The following is a 23413-nucleotide window of genomic DNA, read 5'->3' as shown; positions in this document are numbered from 1 at the left end:
AATGTGCTACCTTGTCCCGGACCTGCTGTTTTGGACTCTCTACCGCACCTGCTGTCTCTTAACTCTGAATGATCGGCTTTCAAAAGCCAACTGACATTTACTCCTGAGGTGCTGACCTGTTGCACCCTCTACAACCACTGTGATTATTATCTGACCCTGCTGGTCATCGATGAACGTTTGAACATCTTGGCCATCTTCTGTTATAATCTCCACCCGGCACAGCCAGAAGAGGACTGGCCACGTCTCAGACTGGTTCCTCTCTAGGTTTCGGCCTTTCTAGGGAGTTTTCCCTAGCCACAGTGCTTCTACTTCTGCATTACTTGCTGTTTGGGGTTTTAGGCTGGGTTTCTGTACAGCACTTTGTGACATCAGCTAATGTAAAAATGGCGTAATAAATACATTTTTATTTATTTTATTTATTTTACCTTTATTTAACCAGGTAGGCAAGTTGAGAACAAGTTCTCATTTACAATTGCGACCTGGCCAAGATAAAGCAAAGCAGTTCGACAGATAAAACGACACAGAGTTACACATGGAGTAAAGACAAACATACAGTCAATAATGCAGTATAAACAAGTCTATATACAATGTGAGCAAATGAGGTGAGAAGGGAGGTAAAGGCAAAAAAGGCCAAGATGGCAAAGTAAATACAATATAGCAAGTAAAATACTGGAATGGTAGTTTTGCAATGGAAGAATGTGCAAAGTAGAAATAAAAAAATAATGGGGTGCAAAGGAGCAAAATAAATAAATAAATTAAAATTAAATACAGTTGGGAAAGAGGTAGTTGTTTGGGCTAAATTATAGGTGGGCTATGTACAGGTGCAGTAATCTGTGAGCTGCTCTGACAGTTGGTGCTTAAAGCTAGTGAGGGAGATAAGTGTTTCCAGTTTCAGAGATTTTTGTAGTTCGTTCCAGTCATTGGCAGCAGAGAACTGGAAGGAGAGGCGGCCAAAGAAAGAATTGGTTTTGGGGGTGACTAGAGAGATATACCTGCTGGAGCGTGTGCTACAGGTGGGAGATGCTATGGTGACCAGCGAGCTGAGATAAGGGGGGACTTTACCTAGCAGTGTCTTGTAGATGACATGGAGCCAGTGGGTTTGGCGACGAGTATGAAGCGAGGGCCAGCCAACGAGAGCGTACAGGTCGCAATGGTGGGTAGTATATGGGGCTTTGGTGATAAAACGGATTGCACTGTGATAGACTGCATCCAATTTGTTGAGTAGGGTATTGGAGGCTATTTTGTAAATGACATCGCCAAAGTCGAGGATTGGTAGGATGGTCAGTTTTACAAGGGTATGTTTGGCAGCATGAGTGAAGGATGCTTTGTTGCTGGATTGGAGATGTTTGATATGGGTCTGGAAGGAGAGTTTACAATCTAACCAGACACCTAAGTATTTGTAGTTGTCCACGTATTCTAAGTCAGAGCCGTCCAGAGTAGTGATGTTGGACAGGCGGGTAGGTGCAGGCAGCGATCGGTTGAAGAGCATGCATTTAGTTTTACTTGCATTCAAGAGCAATTGGAGGCCACGGAAGGAGAGTTGTATGGCATTGAAGCTTGCCTGGAGGGTTGTTAACACAGTGTCCAGAGAAGGGCCGGAAGTATACAGAATGGTGTCGTCTGCGTAGAGGTGGATCAGGGACTCACCAGCAGCAAGAGCGACCTCATTGATGTATACAGAGAAGAGAGTCGGTCCAAGAATTGAACCCTGTGGCACCCCCATAGAGACTGCCAGAGGTCCGGACAGCAGACCCTCCGATTTGACACACTGAACTCTATCAGAGAAGTAGTTGGTGAACCAGGCGAGGCAATCATTTGAGAAACCAAGGCTGTCGAGTCTGCCGATGAGGATATGGTGATTGACAGAGTCGAAAGCCTTGGCCAGATCAATGAATACGGCTGCACAGTAATGTTTCTTATCGATGGCGGTTAAGATATCGTTTAGGACCTTGAGCGTGGCTGAGGTGCACCCATGACCAGCTCTGAAACCAGATTGCATAGCAGAGAAGGTATGGTGAGATTCGAAATGGTCGGTAATCTGTTTGTTGACTTGGCTTTCGAAGACCTTAGAAAGGCACGGTAGGATAGATATAGGTCTTTAGCAGTTTGGGTCAAGAGTGTCCCCCCCTTTGAAGAGGGGGATGACCGCAGCTGCTTTCCAATCTTTGGGAATCTCAGACGACACGAAAGAGAGGTTGAACAGGCTAGTAATAGGGGTGGCAACAATTTCGGCAGATAATTTTAGAAAGAAAGGGTCCAGATTGTCTAGCCCGGCTGATTTGTAGGGGTCCAGATTTTGCAGCTCTTTCAGAACATCAGCTGAATGGATTTGGGAGAAGGAGAAATGGGGAAGGCTTGGGCGAGTTGCTGTTGGGGGTGCAGTGCTGTTGTCCGGGGTAGGAGTAGCCAGGTGGAAAGCATGGCCAGCCGTAGAAAAATGCTTATTGAAATTCTCAATTATGGTGGATTTATCAGTGGTGACAGTGTTTCCTATCTTCAGTGCAGTGGGCAGCTGGGAGGAGGTGTTCTTATTCTCCATGGACTTTACAGTGTCCCAGAACTTTTTTGAGTTAGTGTTGCAGGAAGCAAATTTCTGCTTGAAAAAGCTAGCCTTGGCTTTTCTAACTGCCTGTGTATAATGATTTCTAGCTTCCCTGAACAGCTGCATATCACGGGGGCTGTTCGATGCTAATGCAGAACGCCATAGGATGTTTTTGTGTTGGTTAAGGGCAGTCAGGTCTGGGGAGAACCAAGGGCTATATCTGTTCCTGGTTCTAAATTTCTTGAATGGGGCATGTTTATTTAGGATGGTTAGGAAGGCATTTTAAAAAAATATCCAGGCATCCTCTACTGACGGGATGAGATCAATATCCTTCCAGGATACCCCGGCCAGGTCGATTAGAAAGGCCTGCTCGCAGAAGTGTTTCAGGGAGCGTTTTACAGTGATGAGTGGCGGTCGTTTGACCGCTGACCCATTACGGATGCAGGCAATGAGGCAGTGATCGCTGAGATCTTGGTTGAAGACAGCAGAGGTGTATTTAGAGGGGAAGTTGGTTAGGATGATATCTATGAGGGTGCCCGTGTTTAAGGTTTTGGGGAGGTACCTGGTAGGTTCATTGATAATTTGTGTGAGATTGAGGGCATCAAGTTTAGATTGTAGGATGGCTGGGGTGTTAAGCATGTTCCAGTTTAGGTCGCCTAGCTGCACGAACTCTGAAGATAGATGGGGGGCAATCAGTTCACATATGGTGTCCAGAGCACAGCTGGGGGCAGAGGGTGGTCTATAGCAGGCGGCAACAGTGAGAGACTTGTTTTTAGAGAGGTGGATTTTTAAAAGTAGAAGTTCAAATTGTTTGGGTACAGACCTGGATAGTAGGACAGAACTCTGCAGGCTATCTTTGCAGTAGATTGCAACACCGCCCCCTTTGGCAGTTCTATCTTGTCTGAAAATGTTGTAGTTTGGAATTAAAATGTCTGAGTTTTTGGTGGTCTTCCTAAGCCAGGATTCAGACACAGCTAGAACATCCGGGTTGGCAGAGTGTGCTAAAGCAGTGAATAGAACAAACTTAGGGAGGAGGCTTCTAATGTTAACATGCATGAAACCAAGGCTATTACGGTTACAGAAGTCGTGAAAAGAGAGCGCCTGGGGAATAGGAGTGGAGCTAGGCACTGCAGGGCCTGGATTCACCTCTACATCGCCAGAGGAACATAGGAGGAGTAGAATAAGGGTACGGCTAAAAGCTATGAGAATTGGTCGTCTAGAACGTCTGGAACATAGAGTAAAAGGAGGTTTCTGGGGGCGATAAAATAGCATCAAGGTATAATGTACAGACAAATGTATGGTAGGATGTGAATATAGTGGAGGTAAACCTAGGTATTGAGTGATGAAGAGAGAGATATTGTCTCTAGAAACATCGTTGAAACCAGGAGATGTCATTGCATGTGTGGGTGGTGGAACTAATAGGTTGGATAAGGTATAGTGAGCAGGACTAGAGGCTCTACAGTGAAATAAGCCAATAAACACTAACCAGAACAGAAATGGACAAGACATATTGACATTAAGGAGAGGCATGCTTAGTCGAGTGATCAAAAGGGTCCGGTGAGTGGAGAGGTTGGTTGGTGATTTAGACAGCTAGCCAGGGCATCGGTAGCAAGCTAGCATAGGATGGAGGTCTGTTGTTAGCTACCTCTTGCGTTCCGTCAGTAGATTAGTGGGGTTCGATTTGATTTGATTGATTAGGTGTGTAAAGCCTGCGCAAAAAAAACAAAGCAGAGCTCATGCCTTTCAAGCAACGTTTTTCAAATCATCATTCGAGTTGCATCATGCAGCCTTGTAGTGTATTAAAAATCAAAACATATAGCCCAACGTTTGTAGAACAACTAAAGTTACATTAATAACTCTAAATTAAGCATATACGAGAACCTATTTTTTTGTTAACCGCTCAACAAAATAGCCGCACTCCCTCAAATCATTTGGAGAAAATATTGTTTCTATTTTATTCAGCTTTGTTCAATTGTATTTTTCATACTATAAAATAATGCCACGGAATTCTAAGCAAAGCTTGTCTGTTAAATTAACTTGTTTAGCCCACAGCCATATGGCATAGCATATGGCATAGGACAAAACATAAGGACAACTCAGAGTATGCTATTCTGTTCTGAAATAGGCTACTCTTTTTTTTCTCTCGACCCATCTAAAACAAATAATGGATTTATTGTGAAGGTGTAGGCTATATTACATGGATTTATTAGACATTTTAAAATGTAGATGTGTCAAAGGTCGACATCGGTGTGTGGAAGGCTGTGTGTGGAAGCCAGGAGATGCTAAATGTGTTTGTTAATTAACATAATTTACAGTGAGACCGACAGTTGTTTACTTGACCATCGCCAGCTGAAGAAATTTTGTGACCGCTACAGCCCTAGTTGTGCATAACGGGTGTAACCATTGAGCAAATTGAGGAAGTTAAACTCCTAGATATAACATTGAATGTTCAATTATATTGGTCAAGTCATATTGACAAATTTGTTGTGAAGATGGGAAGGGGTATGTCTTATCAAAAGTTGACGCAAATCAACTGTACTAGATGTTAAGGCTCTGATCTGTCCCATTTTGATTACTGTCTGGTAATATGGTCAAGTGCAGCAATGGAAAAACCTAGTAAAGTTGCAGCTGGCTCAACACAGAGCAGCACGTCTTTTCCTTAACTGCACACACAGAACTAACAACATTCATGCCAGTTTTCATGAGAAATATTACTGCAATGAATATTCCAGATTGTCTACATAATCAAAGAACATTCAGCTCAGACAACCACACATAGCCCACAATACATGCCACCAGGGGTCTCTTCACAGTCCCCAAGTCCAAACAGAATTCACGGCAACACACAGTATTATATAGAGCCATGATCGCACGGAACTTCCTTCCGTCTCCAATTACTTAAAAAAACAGATTAAATATCTAATGGTATGGCAGGGACTGAGAGCACACACAATTGTTTTATGCATTGTTTGTACAATTGTTTTTCAGTATTGTTTGTATATCCTATTTTACATTTGTGTGACTGTCCTCGTCTATCAGTGCATCAGTGTTTTGTTACTTGTCATGTTTTGCATTTTTGTGGATCCCAGGAAGAGTAGCTGATGCTTCTGTAAAAGATCCAAATAAACAAACAAACCTTGTGGCACTTATCAGTACCTGGACTATCATTCTATGTATGCCCTCCCGGTGTTACCTATCCCTGCCTCTAATCTGTTCCCTGCCCAGGCCTCTACCATGCATGTGTGGAACCGGCTGCTACCAGGAAGCCCTGCACTGTCTGACGCTAGTGGGTGCAGCGACTCGTATCAGCACACCTGTTTGTCTGTGTGTGTGTTTACTGCAGAACAAACACTCCCATGCAGTGTTTGTGTGAGAAAATGGCTAAACTAAAACACTGATATAACATAAGGCCCTTCTCGTTAACCTTGATGACAGCAAGCCCAATCAATCAAAATAAGACGATCCAACTTCGCCTCAGATCGCAAAGCCATTCCTCAACGAGGACATGAATGCCCTGTGGTCGACATCCTACTAAAAGCAATACTGGTGCATAACGGTACACGTATCAGTACCGTTCGGTACTGGGACCTCGGTTCATCTGCACTGTGAACCCACACATTTTATTTATTTATACAGTACCAGTCAAAAGTTTGGACTCACCTACTTTTTCAAAAGTTTATTTTTCCCTCTTTTTTTTTCTTCTTTCTACATTGAGAATAATAGTGAAGACAAACTATGAAATAACACATATGGAATCATGTAGTAACCCAAAAAATGTGTTCAACTAACCAAAATATTTTTTATATTGAGATTCTTCAATGTAGCCACGATGCCTTGATGACAGCTTTGCATTCTCTTGGAATTCTCTCAACCAGCTTCATGAGGAAGCTTTTCCAACAGTCTTGAAGAGACATATGCTGAGCACTTGTTGGCTGCTTTTCCTTCACTCTGTGGTCCAACTCATCTAAAACCATCTCAATTGGGTTGAGGTCTGGTGATTGTGGGGGCCAGGTCATCTGATGCAACACTCCATCACTCTCCTTCTTGGTCAAATAGCCCTTACGCAACCTGGAGGTGTGTTTTGGGTCAATGTCCTGTTGAAAAACAAATGATAGGCCCACTAAGCGCAAACCAGATGGGATGGCATATTGCTGCAGAATGCTGTGCTAGCCATGCTGGTTAAGTGTGCCTTGAATTCTAAATAAATCAGCAACAGTGTCAACAGCAAAGCACCCCCACACCATCACACCTCCTCCATGCTTCACGGTGGGAACAACAAATGCGGAGATCATCCGTTCAACCTACTCTGCGTCTCACAAAGACACAGCGGTTGGAACCAAAAATCTCAAATTTGGGCTCATGAGACCAAGGGACTGATTTCCACCGGTCTAATGTGTTTCTTAGCCCAAGCAAGTATCTTCTTCTTATTGGTGTCCTTTTGTAGTGGTTTCTTTGCAGCAATTCGACCATGAAGGCTTGAATCACACAGTCTCCTCTGGAACAGTTGATATTGAGATGTGTCTGTTGCTTGAACTCTGTGAAGCAGGCTGCAATCTGAGGTGCAGTTAACTCGAATGAACTTATCCTCTGCATCCTCTTTCCTGTGGCGGTCCTCATGAGAGCTATTTTTCTTCAAAGCACTTGATAGTTTTTGCGACTCCACTTGAAGAAACGTTCAAGTTTTTAAAATGTTACGCATTGACTGACCTTCATGTCTTAATGATGGACTGTCGTTTCTCTTTGCTTATTTGAGCTGTTCTTGCCATAATATGGACTTGGTCTTTTAACAAATAGGGTTATCTTCTGCATACCACCCCAACCATGTCAGAACACAAATTATTTGCTCAAACGCATTAAGGAAAGAAATTCACAAATGAACTTTTAACAAGGCACACCTGTTAAATAAAATGCATTCCAGGTGACTACCTCATGAAGCTGGTTGAGAGAATGCCAAGAGTGTGCAAAGCTGTCATCAAGGCACAGGGTGGCTACTTTGAAGAATCTCAAATATAAAACATTGTTTAACACGTTTTTTGGTAACTAGATTATTCTATATGTGTTTTTTCAGAATTTTGATGTCTTCACTATTGTGGGTCCTTTTCCAACATATATATATATTTTTTTACTCTACATTGTTGGAAAAGGACCCGCAAGTAAGCATTTCACAGTTAGTCTACGCCTGTTGTTTATGAAGCATGTGACAAATACAATTTGATTTATTTGGTGTATTCCAGCTGTGTGCTTCATGGGTGAGTTGGTCACATCAGTGGAGAGAGGGGCTGTGGGACCCTGCCAATGCTGAGAACTAGCTGCTCCTTAAAGGGATAGTTCCCTCATTTCATATTTTGTAATAACTGCTACTTTAAAAGGGATAGTTCACTCACATTTTAATTTATCGTTTTCTTACCTTTGAAATGAATGGTCTTCTCTGCAGTAGTCGGAACTAGAAGCACAAGCATTTCGCTCCACTCGCATTAACATCTACTAACCATGTGTATGTGACCAATAAAATGTGATTAGATTTGATTTAATCTATGTGCCTGGACATGACTTCTGAGGTAAGAAATCGATAAGCAGTTTATGGATTTGGAGTGAACTACCCCTTTAAAGAGCCCTGGTACCGGGCCCAAAACGTCTCAGACTGTGGTTCAGGTCTGTGAACCATTAGCACCTCACTATCAATTACACGGACCATTCCTCAATAGGCTGTTCAATATGAGCAGAGCTCTGTTTGGTACGGGGGCTACAGGATTCTTGCTTGAGGATAGTTGAAAACAACTACATAGAAACTAAGACTTCATTTGATGTAAAAAAATATTTTAAAAAAAATAGAAAATGGTCTTGCCGTCGTAAAAGGATGGGTTTTGTTTCCACACACTCACCACTTCCATCTTATCCTCGTCTTTCTCCTTCCTCTCCTTTTCCTTCTTCTTAGCTTTGGCTGTGATGGAGAGAACAGCAGTAGACACCTTTCATGGAGAAAGAGGGAGCGAGAGACTAAATGAAGGGAGTATTGCAAAGAAAGGTAAAACAATACTTTAGGCACTGTTGCCGATCAGAAAACTTCTTAGAACGCATGAACCACAAAATACCCAATTTTTTTATTACGTTATTATATTGTGCCTCGGTTCTAAAATGAAACACAATTTAGGCCCTAGACTGAGCAGCTAAAATAACTTGGTCTCAGACTGCGAACATGGCAATGAAATTAAAATGATGACAAAGACTTCAAAAAGGGACACTAATAACAAAACCCTCCAAGAAATTGATCTCGGCTGAGGAAACTTCATTCAGAATGGCAGCATTCAGAGTAGCAGCAAATATGACTTCAACTGATCAAAACAATGTGACATCCTTTCGCCGTTGGGGAACTCTCACCTTCTCCTTCTCTTTCTCCTTGGGCACCTCCAGGGCCGGTGGGTAGGCAAAGGTGGAGGGCTTACAGTTGGAGCGGTATTGTACCTTGGGCATCTGGATAGGAGGGGGGGGGGGGGGGGGGGGGGGGGGGTCAAACACCAAAAAAAAGCATTGATTGTAAAGTCCGACCCATCACTCATTGAAAAGGGATGTTCCGTTTGACTTATTCATAGACTGGTTTGAAAACACCACCTTCCTTTGGCCACATTGATGAGAATACCACTCAACATTTAAACAAAAATGAAAAAGCTATTGGTGAGCATAGTAGTACGGTGTGTGTGTGTGTGTGTGTGTGTGTGTGTGTATGTATGTATGTATGTGTGTATGTATAAGAGCGCATTGAGCATTGTATCTGAAATGCGTTTTCATGGAAAGTCAGCTGTAAATAATACAAATGATTTATTTCACAGGAACAAAATAGTATAGCTCCTACTCTCTTGTCGTCAATTGATAATGCCCACAGGAAATTAATGTGTTAATATTTCCCGTCAAATTCTTAAACAGCACCATATAGGGAGCCACCACTGACCAGAGAGGCTTTCATTTAGTTTGTTATGTCATAACTCACTTCTGTTCTCTGCAGGGTGGTAAGTATGAGAGGGAAGGGGAACATAAAGTGCTTCTCTGGCTGTCAAAGCGGTGGGTGACTTCACCTGCGATAAAAGGCTGGCATGGAATGGCATGGCTGCAGTAGGGTGGCGCAATATGAGTGCTGGTAAACAACGTTAAGGCGCACAAAGCCACCATTGCACAACTGCTGATCTGGGCAACTGCTAAGGCTGGAACAGGTGGAGGCAGGAGGGATCATTGTCTACAGTGCCTTGAAAGTATTCATACCCCTTGACTTATTCTACATTTTGTTGTTTTACAGCCTGAATTCAAAATTAAATCGATTTTTGTTTAACTCATCTACACACAATACCCCATAATGGCAAAGTGAAAATAGACATTTTTGCAAATTTATTGAACATGATATACAGAAATATCTCATTTTCAGTACACAAGTATTCACACCCCTGAGTGAATAATTTGTAGAAGGACCTTTGGCACCGATTACAGCTGTGAGTCTTTCTGGGTAAGTCTCTAAGAACTTACTACACTGGGATTGTGCAACATTCTCCCATTATTCTTTTCAAAATTCTTCAAGCTCTGTTGAATTGGTTGTTGACCATTGCTAGACAACCATTTTCAGGTCTTGCCATAGGTTTCCAAGTAGATTTAAGTCAAAACTCCTGCACTTAAAAACATTCATTGTTTTCCATTATTGTGCATAGCATGATGCAGCCACCACTATGCTTGAAAATATGGAGAGTGGTACTCAGTAAAGTGTTGTATTGGATATGCCCCAAACATAACACTTTGTATTCAGCACAGAAAATGAATTGCTTTGGCAAAATTTTTGTTGCCAACAGGATGCATGTTTTGGAATATGTGTATTATTTAAAGGCTTCCTTTTCATTCTGTGTCAGTTAGGTTAGTATTAAAGGAGTAACTACAATGTTGTTGATTCATCCTCAGATTTCTCCCATCACAGCCATTAAACTCTGTAACTGAGTTAGGAATACCTCCTGTATCATTGTAGTGATTTGATACACCATCCAAAGTGTTATTATTAACTTCACCATGCTCACAGGGAGCATATCCAATATGTTTTTTACCCATCTACCAATTTGGTGCCCTTCTTTGCGAGGCATTGGGAAACCTCCCTGGTCTTTGTGGTTGAATCTGTGTTTGAAATTCACTGCTCGACTGAGGGCCCTTACAGATAACTGTATTATAGGTCGACCCATTATGATTTTTCAACGCCGATACCGATTGTTGGAGGACAAAAAAAAGCCGATACTGATTAATTGGCCAATTTTTTAAATGTATTTGTAATAATGACAATTAAAATAAGTGTTCATTCAGTATTGTTGTAACTTAATATAATACATCAATAAAATCAATTTAGCCTCAAATAAATAATGAAACATGTTCAATTTAATTTAAATATTGCAAAAACTAAGTGTTGGAGAAGAAAGTAAAAGTGCAATATGTGCCATGTAAGAAAGCTATCGTTTAAGTTCCTTGCTCAGAACATGAGAATATATGAAAGCTGGTGGTTCCTTTTAACATGAGTCTTCAATATTTAGGTTGTAGTTATTATAGGAAATATAGGACTATTTCTCTCTATACCATTTGTATTTCATATACCTTTGACTATTGGATGTTCTTATAGGCACTTTAGTATTGCCAGTGTAACAGTATAGCTTCCTACCTGGGCTCGAACCAGGAACACAATGACAACAGCCACCCTCGAAGCAGCGTTACCCATGCAGAGCAAGGGGAACAACTACTCCAAGTCTCAGAGCGAGTGTCGCTTGAAACGCTATTTGCGCGCACCCCGCTAACTAGCTAGCCATTTCTCATCACATCGTTACACCAGCCTAATCTCGGGAGTTGATAGGCTTGAAGTCATAAACAGCAGAGCTGCTGGCAAAACACACGAAAGTGCTGTTTGAATGAATGCTTATGAGCCTGCTGGTGCCTACCATCGCTCAGTCAGACTGCTCTATCAAATCATAGACTTAATTATAACATAATAACACACAGAAATGCGAGCCTTGGGTCATTAATATGGTCCAATTCAGAAACTATCATCTCGAAAACAAGACGTTTATTCTTTCAGTGAAATACGGAACCGTTCCGTATTTTATCTAACGGGTGGCATCCCTAAGTCTAAATATTCCTGTTACATTGCACAACCTTCAATGTTATGTCATAATTAGGTAAAATCCTGGCAAATTAGTTTGCAATGAGCCAGGCGGCCCAAACTGTTGCATATACCCTGACTCTGCGTGCAATGAACGCAAGAGAAGTGACACAATTTCACATGGTTAATATTGCCTGCTAACCTGGATTTCTTTTAGCTAAATATGCAGGTTTAAAAATATATACTTCTGTGTATTGATTTTAAGAAAGGCATTGGTGTTTATGGTTAGGTACATGTTGGAGCAACGACAGTTCTTTTTCGCGAATGCGCACTGCATCGATGATATGATATGCAATGCAGGACACGGCAATTCGCCATGTTTATGTGTTGCAAGACCAACCCATGTAGTAAGCTCCAGCGTAAAGAGAGTCATGCACTATTGAATTTTCATACCGGAAGGAGAAACGCATATTACGCATTGCATTATTCGGTGAACGCGCAGATTCAGCTGTTTATATATCAATCATTATGGCGACTAAGTCAAGTCTAGATATACAGATGTACACACAACTTTAGAATAAATTGATTGGGAAGGTGAGACAGATATTGTTGTAGGACGCTTCATTTAGCGATTGTGGAGGAATATTTTTTGAACTGGAGAGGACATTGTTTTGGACTGGTAAGTTCTTATCATGCTAATGCCCTTGTTTGAAATTAATAATATTATGTGATTTTTTATTTATTTTAGAAGCAATATATAAACATTTAATGTCATGAAATGTGAAATGCGTGTGTCTGCCGCCCCACCCCAACCCACACGAAATAGCCTATTTGAGGCTGTTGAGGAGAGGGCAGGACCACATCAATGGCCAAAGTGAAATGGAGACAGTAGATACAGCTGGTCTGTTGTAATATAATAAAAAGACAGTAGATCTAGCTGGTCTGTCATAATATAATAGAGACAGTAGATCTAGCTGAAATGTCATAATATAAAAGAGACAGTAGATCTAGCAGGTAATAATAATATATTCAACCTTCAACTTTTATATATATCTGTTTATTATACCTGTTGATACAGGGCTCAAATGTGAAACTATTCTAACTGAACATTTTCTTTCACAGTGACACTGACTCCGAATGGGAGTCTTATCCGTTGTCCTGTGCGAATTTAAGTATGCTCTCTCTAATTCTCTCTTTCTCTCTCTCGGAGGACCATGCGGCAGGACTACCTGGCATGATGACTCCTTGCTGTCCCCAGTCCACCTGGCCTTGCCGCTGTTCCAGTTTCAACTGTTCTGCCTGCGGCTATGGAACCCTAAACTGTTCATTTTTACTCGAGGTGCTGTCCTGTTACAACCACTGTGATCTCCACCCGGCACACCCAGAAGAGGACTGGCCACCCCTCATAGCCTGGTTCCTCTCTAGGTTGCTTCCTAGGTTTTTGCCTCTCGGGAGTTTTTCCTTGCCACCGTGCTTCTACACCTGCATTGCTTGCTGTTTGGGGTTTTAGGCTGGGGCTATATAAATTGATTTGATTTCATAGAGGACTGAGGGTCTGTGTGTATATATATATATTTTTTTCCCATTATTTTATTTTTCTTCTTTTTTTTTCTCAATCTTTTTTTGGGGGGGGTGTGTTAGAATACCATTTTGTTATTTTGTATATAGTTATTTATTTCAAAATGTATACCTTCACCAATTTGGCCACTTGGGTACATTGGGGCAACTTGTGTGGGACACCAGGGTGACTTCATGATAAATGTCATGTAAGCACACTCATTTTGGAAGTTATCATTCTGAAACTTTGCACAAGTACTGTTGCCCTCATATTTTTCACTGAAATTGTCCCCATCATCCTATCTGAATGTTTGTTTTATCTTGTTCATTTTAAAGATGATACGAAAATAAAAAACATGTTTTTTTCATTGTTTTATCTAAACCAGATCTATTGTGTGTTATTCTCCTACATTCAATTCACATTTACACAAACTTCAGAGTGTTTTCTTTCAAATGGTACCAAGAATATGCATATCCTTGGTTCTGTGCCTGAGCTACAGGCTGTTAGTCTTCAGGCGGAAATTGCACAAAGTAGGGGGAGAGCTGCAAGAGGTTATTAACAATCAGAGTATATGGTCATTTTTAGATATGAAATGATCAACTTTACCCTGTATAACGGGGACAGCAATGCCTTTGCGAGGCACAATGCATGGCCAAAGCTGGAGGAGAAAATAGTCTCACTAAAAACTTCCAAATAGTCAAAACCATTTGATTTTTGGTTGGGGGTGAAATCCCAAAAGATGTGCTTATACATTCATTGGCTATGTCATAGCTAATTTGTAAACATACCTATACATCTATATATAGGAGAAATGTCCTCTGGTCTGATGAAACAAAAATAGAACTGTTTGGCCATAATGACCATCGATATGTTTGGAGGAAAACGGGGGAGGCTTGCAAGCCGAAGAATACCATCCCAGCCGTGAAGCACGGGGGTGGCAGCATCATGTTGTGGGGGTGCTTTGCTGCAGGAGGGACTGGTGCACTTCACAAAATAGATGGCATCATGAGGGAGTAAAATTATGTGGATATATTGAAGCAATATCTCAGGAAGTTAAAGCTTGGTCGCAAATAGGTCTTGCAAATGGACAATGACCCCAAGCATACTTCTAAAGTTGTGTCAAAATGGCTTAAGAACAACAAAGTCAAGGTTTTGGAGTGGCCATCACAAAGCCCTGACTTCTTCAATCCTATAGAAAATGTGTGGGCAGAACTGAAAAGGCGTGTGCGAGCAAGGAAGCATACAAACCTGACTCAGTTACACCAGCTCTGTCAGGAGGAATGGGCCAAAATTCACTCAACATATTGTGGGAAGCTTGTGGAAGGATACCCAAAACTTTTGACCCAAGTTAAACAATTTAAAGGCAATGCTTCCAAATACTAATTGAGTGTACTGTATGTAAACTTCTGACCCACTGGGAATGTGATGAAAGAAATAAAAGCTGAAATAAATAATTCTCTACACTATTATTCTGACATTTCACATTCTTAAAATAAAAAGGGGTGATCCTCACTGAATTATATGTCAGGAATTGTGAAAAACTGAGTTTAAATGTATTTGGCTAAGGTATATGTAAACTTCCGACTTCAACTGTACATGCGTATACTTCAGATGCACCCCACTCACACACATTGTTTACCTTGAGGTCCTTGTTGAGCCCGATGATGGCGGTGGGGGTGAAGGCCAGGGAGAGGAAATGGGAAAGGGGGAACCAGAACCAGAACTGGGTGAATACCAGCAGGCCCACCACTGATGGCATGTGGGTGTGGCCCGTCCTCGACTGCAGCGAGATGGTGACGTTACGGCCACCTACACACACACACACACACACAAAGGGAAGGAGAGTTTTGACATATTCGTGATAATCTTTGTGCTTTGGCAACAATGATCTTCCACTTCAGTCAACCATAAATCGGAGAAATAGAGAGACAAAAAGACAGAATTAGGTGCAAAAGGGGGATACAATGAAACTAATCTCGTTCTCAGACACTTCCGCCCAAATGCGCTAAGTGTCTGGTGGACCAAAGAGTCAAACTCGGCCTTCGTCAGCCAATACAGAAAGACAGGGAGAAACTCCCGGCGCATAGACATTGGTTTAATCTACCAACCAACCATCTCCTATAACATCTTCCCCCTAATCCTCCCCAGTATGTGTCTTGTGCACCTCGGTTATGGAGCCACGCTTCACAGTAGTGTGATTTGCAAAAATGGACAAATACAGAATTCTATAGTCACTCCAACTAATGCCAACTTTTAATTGTTGATGTCCCAGGCTTACAGTTGCATTCGGAAAGTATTCAGACCCCTTGACTTTTTCCACGTTACAGCCTTATTCTAAAATGGATTTAATTGTTTTTTCCCCCCTCATCAATCTACACCAAGCCTGGGCAAAGGCCAGCCCGAGGAAAGTATACAGCCTGTGACATGATTCAATACGGGCCACGGAATCATGCTCAGATCACAGAGAATTTGCGATAGTAAAGTTTAGAAAAACGTATGTTAGTCCAATTAAAAGCCCAATGAATACTCGCCTTTGCATAACGATTTAAGGCCCACCGCTTGTGGGACATTTATTTTGAAGGCACATATGAATAACTGCATGAAGACAGACAGTGACTGACAGGCTAACACACACGTGACAGTTACAAATAGCTAGAAATTGTGCAATAATGTGTTTTTCAAAGATTTCAAAGGAAAGGAAAGTAGACAATGAATTTAGGGTGTTCCAGCAAGAGTGGACATCGAAATATTTATTTATTGAGGTATCAGGGAAAGCTGTGTGCTTAATGTGCAAAGAGAGCATCGCTGTCTTGAAAGACTACAACTTGTCCCAACATTTCCAGATGAAGCATGCAGAAAAATATAGGAATATGTCTTCTGAGCAGAGGGCAAGTGCATTGAAAGAGTTGCTTTCTCAGTTGGAAAATCAGCAAGGACTTTTCACAAAACTGCATTCAACAAACGACAGAATTGCGAGAGCTAGCTATGTACTGTCCCACAAAATTGTTAAACATAGCAAGCCAATCACTGAAGGTGAAATCATTAAAGAATATTTAATTGACTCTGCAGCAATACTTGCCCCGACAAGAAAGATCTGTTTGAAAATGTTTCCCTGTCAAGACAAACAGTGACACGGCGTGTTGAGGACAATGCAGAGAATATGGAACAACAGTTGAAAGACAAGGTAAAGGATTTCACATATTTGTGAAATTTCCTTGGCCCTAGATGAGAGCAGTGATGCACGTGACAAGACGCAGTTGTTGATATTCTTACAAGACATAACCCCAGACTTTAAAATTACAGAGGAGCTTGCTTCAGTGCAGTCAATGAAGAGCACAACCGCAGGGAAACATTTATTGGAGGAGGTTTTGAAAAGTTATCCAGTGTGACCACTGATGGGTGCCCAAACTTGACAGGAAAAAACATTGGTCTTTTGAAAAGGATACAAGATCAAGCAGCTGAGCTGAACCCAGATAAGAAAATGATTTTCCTGCATTGCATTATTCATTTGGTGCTGCTCTGTAAATGTGTTCTGAAAATTAGCCATGTTGTGGATACAGTCAGTAAAGTGGTAAACTTCAAAAGAGCAAAATCTTTAAAATCAAAGACAGTTTGTCTCACTGTTGGATGAGACAGTCAGGTCATGCAGATCTCCCCTACCACACAAATGTGAGATGGCTGAGTTTGGGGAAGGTGCTTAAAAGGGTGTGGGACCTGAAGTCAGAGATTGCTGAGTTTTTGCAAATGAAAGGAAAATGTGGATTTCCCTCAGCTGCAAGATAAAGAATGGTTGGCTGATTTTGCCTTCACCGTGGACATCATGGCCCTCATGAATGAACTGAATTCCAAACTACAAGGGAAAGGCCTTTTTGCACATCAGATGTACAGCCTTGTCAAAGCCTCAAGGGAAACTTACTCCTCCTGACCCGCCAAGTAGAAGTCAACAATCTCACCCACCTTCCAACACTACTAGTCTGTTCTAGAGGTCGACCGATTATGATTTTTCAACACCGATACCGATTGGAGGGCCAAAAAAAGCAGATACCGATTAATTGGCCGATTTTTATATATACATTTGTAATAAAGACAATTACAACAATGCTGTTAATATAATACATAAATAAAATCTATTTAGTCTCAAATAAATAATGAAACATTCTCAATTTAGTTTAAATAATGCAAAAACAAAGCGTTGGAGAAGAAAATAAAAGTGCAATATGTGCCAGGTAAAAAAGCTAACGTTTAAGTTCCTTACTTAGAACATATGAGTAAGGAATGAAAGCTGGTGGTTCAATATAGTAGTTATTCTAAGAATTATGACGCGTCGACTATTTCTTTCTATACATTTGTATTTCATATGCCTTTGACTATTGTATGTTCTAATAGCCACTTTAACATTGCCAGCCTAATCTCAGGAGTTGATAGGCTTGAAGTCCTAAACAGCGCTGTGAAGCAAGCATTGCTAAGAGCTGCTGGCAAACGCTGTAAAGATTGAATGAATGCTTACGAGCCTGCTGCCGCCTACCAATGCTCAGTCAGACTGCTCTATCAAATCAGACGTAATTATAATAAACACAGCAATACAAGCCATTGGTCATTAATATCATCAAATCATCAAGAAACTATCATTTCGTAAATAGAATAAACATTTTATCAGTGAAATACGGAACAGTTCCGTATTTTATCAAACGGGTGGCATCCATAAGTCTAAATATTGCTGTTACATTGCACAACCTTCAATGTTATGTCATAATTATGTAAAATTCTGGCAAATTAGTTTCCATTGAGTCAGGCGGTCCAAACTGCTAACCTGGATTTCTTTTAGCTAAATATGCAGGTTTAAAAATATATACTTCAGTGTATTGATTTTAAGAAAGGCATTGATGTTTATGGTTAGGTACATTCGTGCAACGATTGTGCTTTTTTCGCGAATGCGCTTTTGTTAAATCATTTGGCAAAGTAGGCTGTGATTCAATGATAATTTAACAGGACCCGCATTGATTATATGCAACGCAGGACAAGCTAGTTAACCTATTAATATCATCAACCATGTGTAGTTAGCTAGTGATTATGTGAAGATTGATAGTTTTTTATAAGATAAGTTTAATGCTAGCTAGCAACTTACCTTGGCTCCTTGCTGCACTCGTGTAACATGTGGTCAGCCTGCATGTTTAAATGTAGTGTTGAGTGCTCTCTGTGTGTTTTGTGCATACCTGTTAACCTCTTGAACCTCTGGGGGCAGTATTTCATTTTTGGATGAAAAACGTTCCCGTTTTAAACAAGATATTTTGTCACGAAAAGATGCTTGTCTATGCATATAATTGACAGCTTTGGAAAGAAAACACTGACTTTTCCAAAACTGCAAAGATGGTCTGTGAGTGCCACAGAACTAATGCTACAGGCGAAACCAAGATGACATTTCATACAGGAAGTGAGCCAGATTTTGAATGCGCTGTGTTCCAATGTCTCCTTATATATGGCTGTGAATGCGCAAGTAATGAGCCTACACTTTCTGTCGTTTCCCCAAGGTGTCTGCAGCATTGTGACGTATTTGTAGGCATATCATTGGAAAATTGACCATAAGAGACTACATTTACCAGGTGTCCGCTCGGTGTCATCCGTCGAAACTATTGCGTAATCTCCAGGTGCGTGCATTTTTCCATTTTGTTCAGAGGAGAAACCAAAACTGCCACGAGTGATTTATCATCGAATAGATATGTGAAAAACACCTTGAGGATTGATTCTAAACAACGTTTGCCATGTTTCTGTCGATATTATGGAGTTAATTTGGAAAAAAGTTTGCCGCTGTAATGACTGAATTTTCGGGGGTTTTTCTTAGCCAAACGTGATGAACAAAACGGAGCGATTTCTCCTACACAAATAATATTTTTGGAAAAACTGAACATTTGCTATCTAACTGAGAGTCTCCTCATTGAAAACATCCGAAGTTCTTCAAAGGTAAATGATTTTATTTGAATGCTTTTCTTGTTTTTGTGAAAATGTTGCCTACTGAATGCTAGGCTTAATGCTATTATGCTAGCTATCAATACTCTTACACAAATGCTTGTGTAGCTATGGTTGAAAAGCATTTTTTGAAAATCTGAGATGACAGTGTTGTTAACAAAAGGCTAAGCTTGTGAGCCAATATATTTATTTCATTTGCGATTTTCATGAATAGTTAACGTTGCGTTATGGTAATGAGCTTGAGGCTATAATTACGCTCCCGGATACGGGATTGCTCGTCGCAACAGGTTAACAAGAGTTCTGTCCATGGTGCTGAATGCACAGTGTACTTTTCCCTCCGTGTAGTTCATTGCATGTTTAATAATGAAAATACCTACCAAAAGGAGAACATGGATGTGGTTTATTTCTGTGCATGTTAAAAAGTAGCATATCTGGACATGATTTACAGTAGATATATCTGTCAACAGTCATACACATGATGTATAATCCTGTAATATGATTCTGGCCCACGATGGCAAAAATATATTCTAATGTGGCCCTCCATGGAAAATAATTGTCCAGTACTGATCTCCACACACACACACACAGCAAAAACAGGTTTTTAGAAATGTTAGCAAATTTAATTATCACATTTACATAAATATATGGGGAATTGGAAATAATGCCGACAATTACATTGATGGAATCTACAATCTGCACTATTTCTGTCATTCTGAGCACCGTGGGTGGTGTGTTTGTGTGTGGGGTCCCAGAGAGCTGCACATCAAACACTTGACACACACACACACACACTCACAGATGTGTATACGCATACCCCAAACACAGGCTGGAGCAGAAAGGCATACGTCACTCTGCTAACATTGGGCCTTGTGTATTACCTCGATCGAGAACAGCAGGTCCCTCTACGTGTTAAATGCTGTCTAAATACACATCAGGTGCGGGTGTATACAACCTGGTGTATACACAACCAAGCCTTGTTTCATTTTGAAGAATACTTAGTCAAATTTAACACACATTTTTACACAAGTTTAAATCAGAATTATGCTGTGCATGTGCACTTTGTGTGTGTGTGTGTGTGTGTGTGTCAGAGTAAAGGAGCCTATATTGCACTCATACTGCATTGGGGTTAGTCTTTTGCAATATTTGTGTTCCCATAATGCTTTTAGCCGATCCGTGCCACTACAGCAACAGACAAGATCAAACCGGGATCCCCCATTCTCCTGCCAAGATAAAGAACTCCCAACTCCCTCTGTTTTCTGTCGCATTAGACCGCCCAGACAAGATCGTAATACGGGATCGTAAGCCAGATAGCACACTGAAGCTATCGCCTCTTCCTCAACCCTTAACTGTCAGGCCAATGCTGACAGCTATGTGTTGAGTACTTTAAAGGCAGCTTCCACCTAAAGAACAATCACTTCACTTCTAGTGTATCACTTTGATTTCAGATGTGGATGTGGAGTATTAGTCTTAAGTTATGAGTGGGGTTGGATAATCATATGAAATGTGACATGCGGAAACCATTAGGGTTCCATTTCATGATCTCTGGTGCTCATTACCGAGGGTTTAGCTTTCGAAAGCAGCTCTCGCAAGAAACCGCACACCCACCCGTTCCCTCCGTCTCGCCAGACGTTCCCTCATTCATTACGTAGAATTATACTCCTTTTAATCTAGCTTTTCAGTGTCTGCTCATGTATTCAGTTCTCAAAGCTCCTCCAATATGTTTTTTTTTTTTTTGTTGAAAATAATGTAGAAGATGCTCTTATCCAGGGCAACTTTCTAAAGAAATCCCTCTGCTCTGTTATGCTAAAGGACCTTATGCCACCACAAAAAAAAAATGGTAGTTGATCTAGCTAGTAATCACATAACACCTATGGATTCTGGGAAAAGAAGTCCCCTCCCCAAGGAAAATTACAATTCAACAGAGCATAAAAACAGAGCATACCCCTCCTTTTTAAGAGACTTGTGTGACACTCATTTAGGCGCAGCAACTCGAATCTGTGAGTCACTCTGGCGACAAAATCCATTTGTTCGGGCATTAGGAGGGACCATTTCAGATGTCAAAATAAAGGAATTAAATGACCCACAAGTCATCATCACTGTAATTACATAGGAAAAAAACTGGGCTGAAGCGGCACGTGATTTAACCACTATTGTCTGATTGTCATTTTTTATGATTGTGCCCAGAGAGGGTGTGTGTATGAAAGAAAAGTTTAGTTGAGCATGTGCGTTTACGTTATTGCCACATATGTACCGTGTGTGGGGCACAAAGTAAAAGTGCTGAGAGAAAAAAACAGCAGGCGGGTAAGTCCATAACAGTATGGCAGTGTAGGCCTACATAAACAACCTTTATGCCCAAGGTGTACTGACACACCCGCCGCACTGTCACGCTAGCTGCCATGCCACCATCACCAGAGTGTAAGAGCACACCAAACAAAATCTGGAAAGACGCTGAAAATTATACAGGCACACATGTTGTGCCTCCTGCCGTTTCCAATTTAAAATGAGAGTCTCTTGCACAATCTGTATATGTATTCTGTGTGATAAATATAACGACTAACTAAAATACACACACGCCAATTTAATTCCACTAAATTATGAACCTATAGATCGATAAGCATGACCGGTCAAATGTATTTACATTGACTGGTATTTCCATCAATGAATAGGCTAAAAATCATTATTTTACAATGGGACTTTTTTTCTTCTCCTGGACAATTGGCAGAGATCAGTTTTATTTATCAGGCTTTTCATTTATTCATTTTCGGTCCAAAAGCGGGATAATAGTGACGACTGATGTGCTTTTTTAGGCCGGTTCGGTTTAGGTGCAATTATAAAAACATCACGGTTTTCAATTTATATTATTGTTTTAAACATTAAATGCATTATGAAATAATGACATTAAAATGATTAGAGCTTTTTAATAGAAATTCCAAAGCCAAAAACAGTGAACATTCAATTGCCAAAACATTGAAAATATTCCATAATCTCTGTCAGGGCCACAAAGAAAAATAGGAAATTACTATGAAATAATAAAATATTTCAGTTGTGTATATTACTTAGTTTTATTTGATGACTTTATAATTGTTCATTCCTTAGTCATCATCTGATCTCTACTCAGGCAGTAGCAGCCAGCCAGCCAACCATCTAACATTACATTCTCTCTGTTTTCCCCATACTGTACTGTCTTTAGTCATCCTATTTAGCTAGGCTAGCCTGCCTAAGTACGGTGCAGAGCTGTCTGACAATCATTTTTACTTGTTTTTCAAAGTAGATCAGACATACTTTCAAACTTTCTCCATCCCTCTCGCCTGTTGTTGTGAACATTCCTCTCATGTGGCTGTGTATGTCTCTCTCGTGTAATATCATCTAACTTAACGTAGCAGGCGTAAAAGTGCATCCAACTTTAGTTGTTTAATAACCACACAAAAGAAACATTGACATTTTGGTTAATCTCTGCACTAACGGCTAACGGAAACCCTGGCGAACACGCACACACAGTCAGACTAACAGTAATAAGAGTCATGTGGCTGTTCTCATTGCTGGACAACCAGGTGCTAATGCATCGTAGCATCATCGCTTCCAGAGAAGGAAGTTGGGGAAAATCACAGAACACAGGGGTGGTCAAGCCCAGTAGGGCGGCTGGAACTGGACCCCTTGTAAATATTGCCAACACACACACACACACTTCCCCTAAAGAGCAGACTGAAACAGATACACCCACAAGTTTTCTGAAGAAATCCCACCGCTGCAACCAAATATCAGTCACACACACTTGACACAAGACACTGACCTGCATCCAGGATGCCCTGGGCCAGGATGGCCCCGAACTTGGCCATGACGTCATCATGCTTGTCATTGATGACCTTGGAGTAGAGCTGCCGGAACTGGTTCACCTGTGCCGGGAAAGCAACGAAAACCATTATGACTCAAACTCATTGATCAGTTTATTTGGTGGGCCTCCACATTACAATCTAGCACTCGTATTCGATGAAATATACTTAAATTCTTTGTTTTCAGCTGCATATGGGAGACCTTTTGGCTGCCACGTCACTTTGGCTTTGATAAAGCCAATATGCATGCCAAGGCCCACATTTGGAACTGACATGAAGTGAGCGCCACTATTAGCTGGTTAAAAACTCACTAGCCACACTTCTCGATAATAAATATTTAAGAAGGGTTATAATGGTTACAACATTACCATTTATAATTCCATGTAAGATATTTAAAAAACGAGTCCTGT

At 40.9% G+C, this 23413-nt stretch overlaps 1 protein-coding gene across 1 annotated transcript in view; it reads right to left on the bottom strand.

Annotated features, from left to right (window-relative positions):
- LOC109902257 (26S proteasome non-ATPase regulatory subunit 1-like) overlaps positions 1-23413 on the bottom strand; it is a 114359-nt gene that overhangs the window by 9650 nt on the left and 81296 nt on the right. The window contains exons 19-22 of the mRNA XM_020498473.2: positions 22964-23066; positions 14849-15018; positions 8921-9013; positions 8425-8511 (exon numbers count right to left, since the gene is read on the bottom strand). Coding sequence (XP_020354062.1) covers positions 8425-8511; positions 8921-9013; positions 14849-15018; positions 22964-23066 — 453 coding nt within the window. The remainder of the gene's footprint in view (positions 1-8424; positions 8512-8920; positions 9014-14848; positions 15019-22963; positions 23067-23413) is intronic.

This window comes from Oncorhynchus kisutch, linkage group LG13 (assembly GCF_002021735.2).
Source record: "Oncorhynchus kisutch isolate 150728-3 linkage group LG13, Okis_V2, whole genome shotgun sequence".
Classification (NCBI taxonomy): Eukaryota; Metazoa; Chordata; class Actinopteri; order Salmoniformes; family Salmonidae; genus Oncorhynchus; species Oncorhynchus kisutch.
This window is presented reverse-complemented; position numbering and strand designations above follow the sequence as displayed.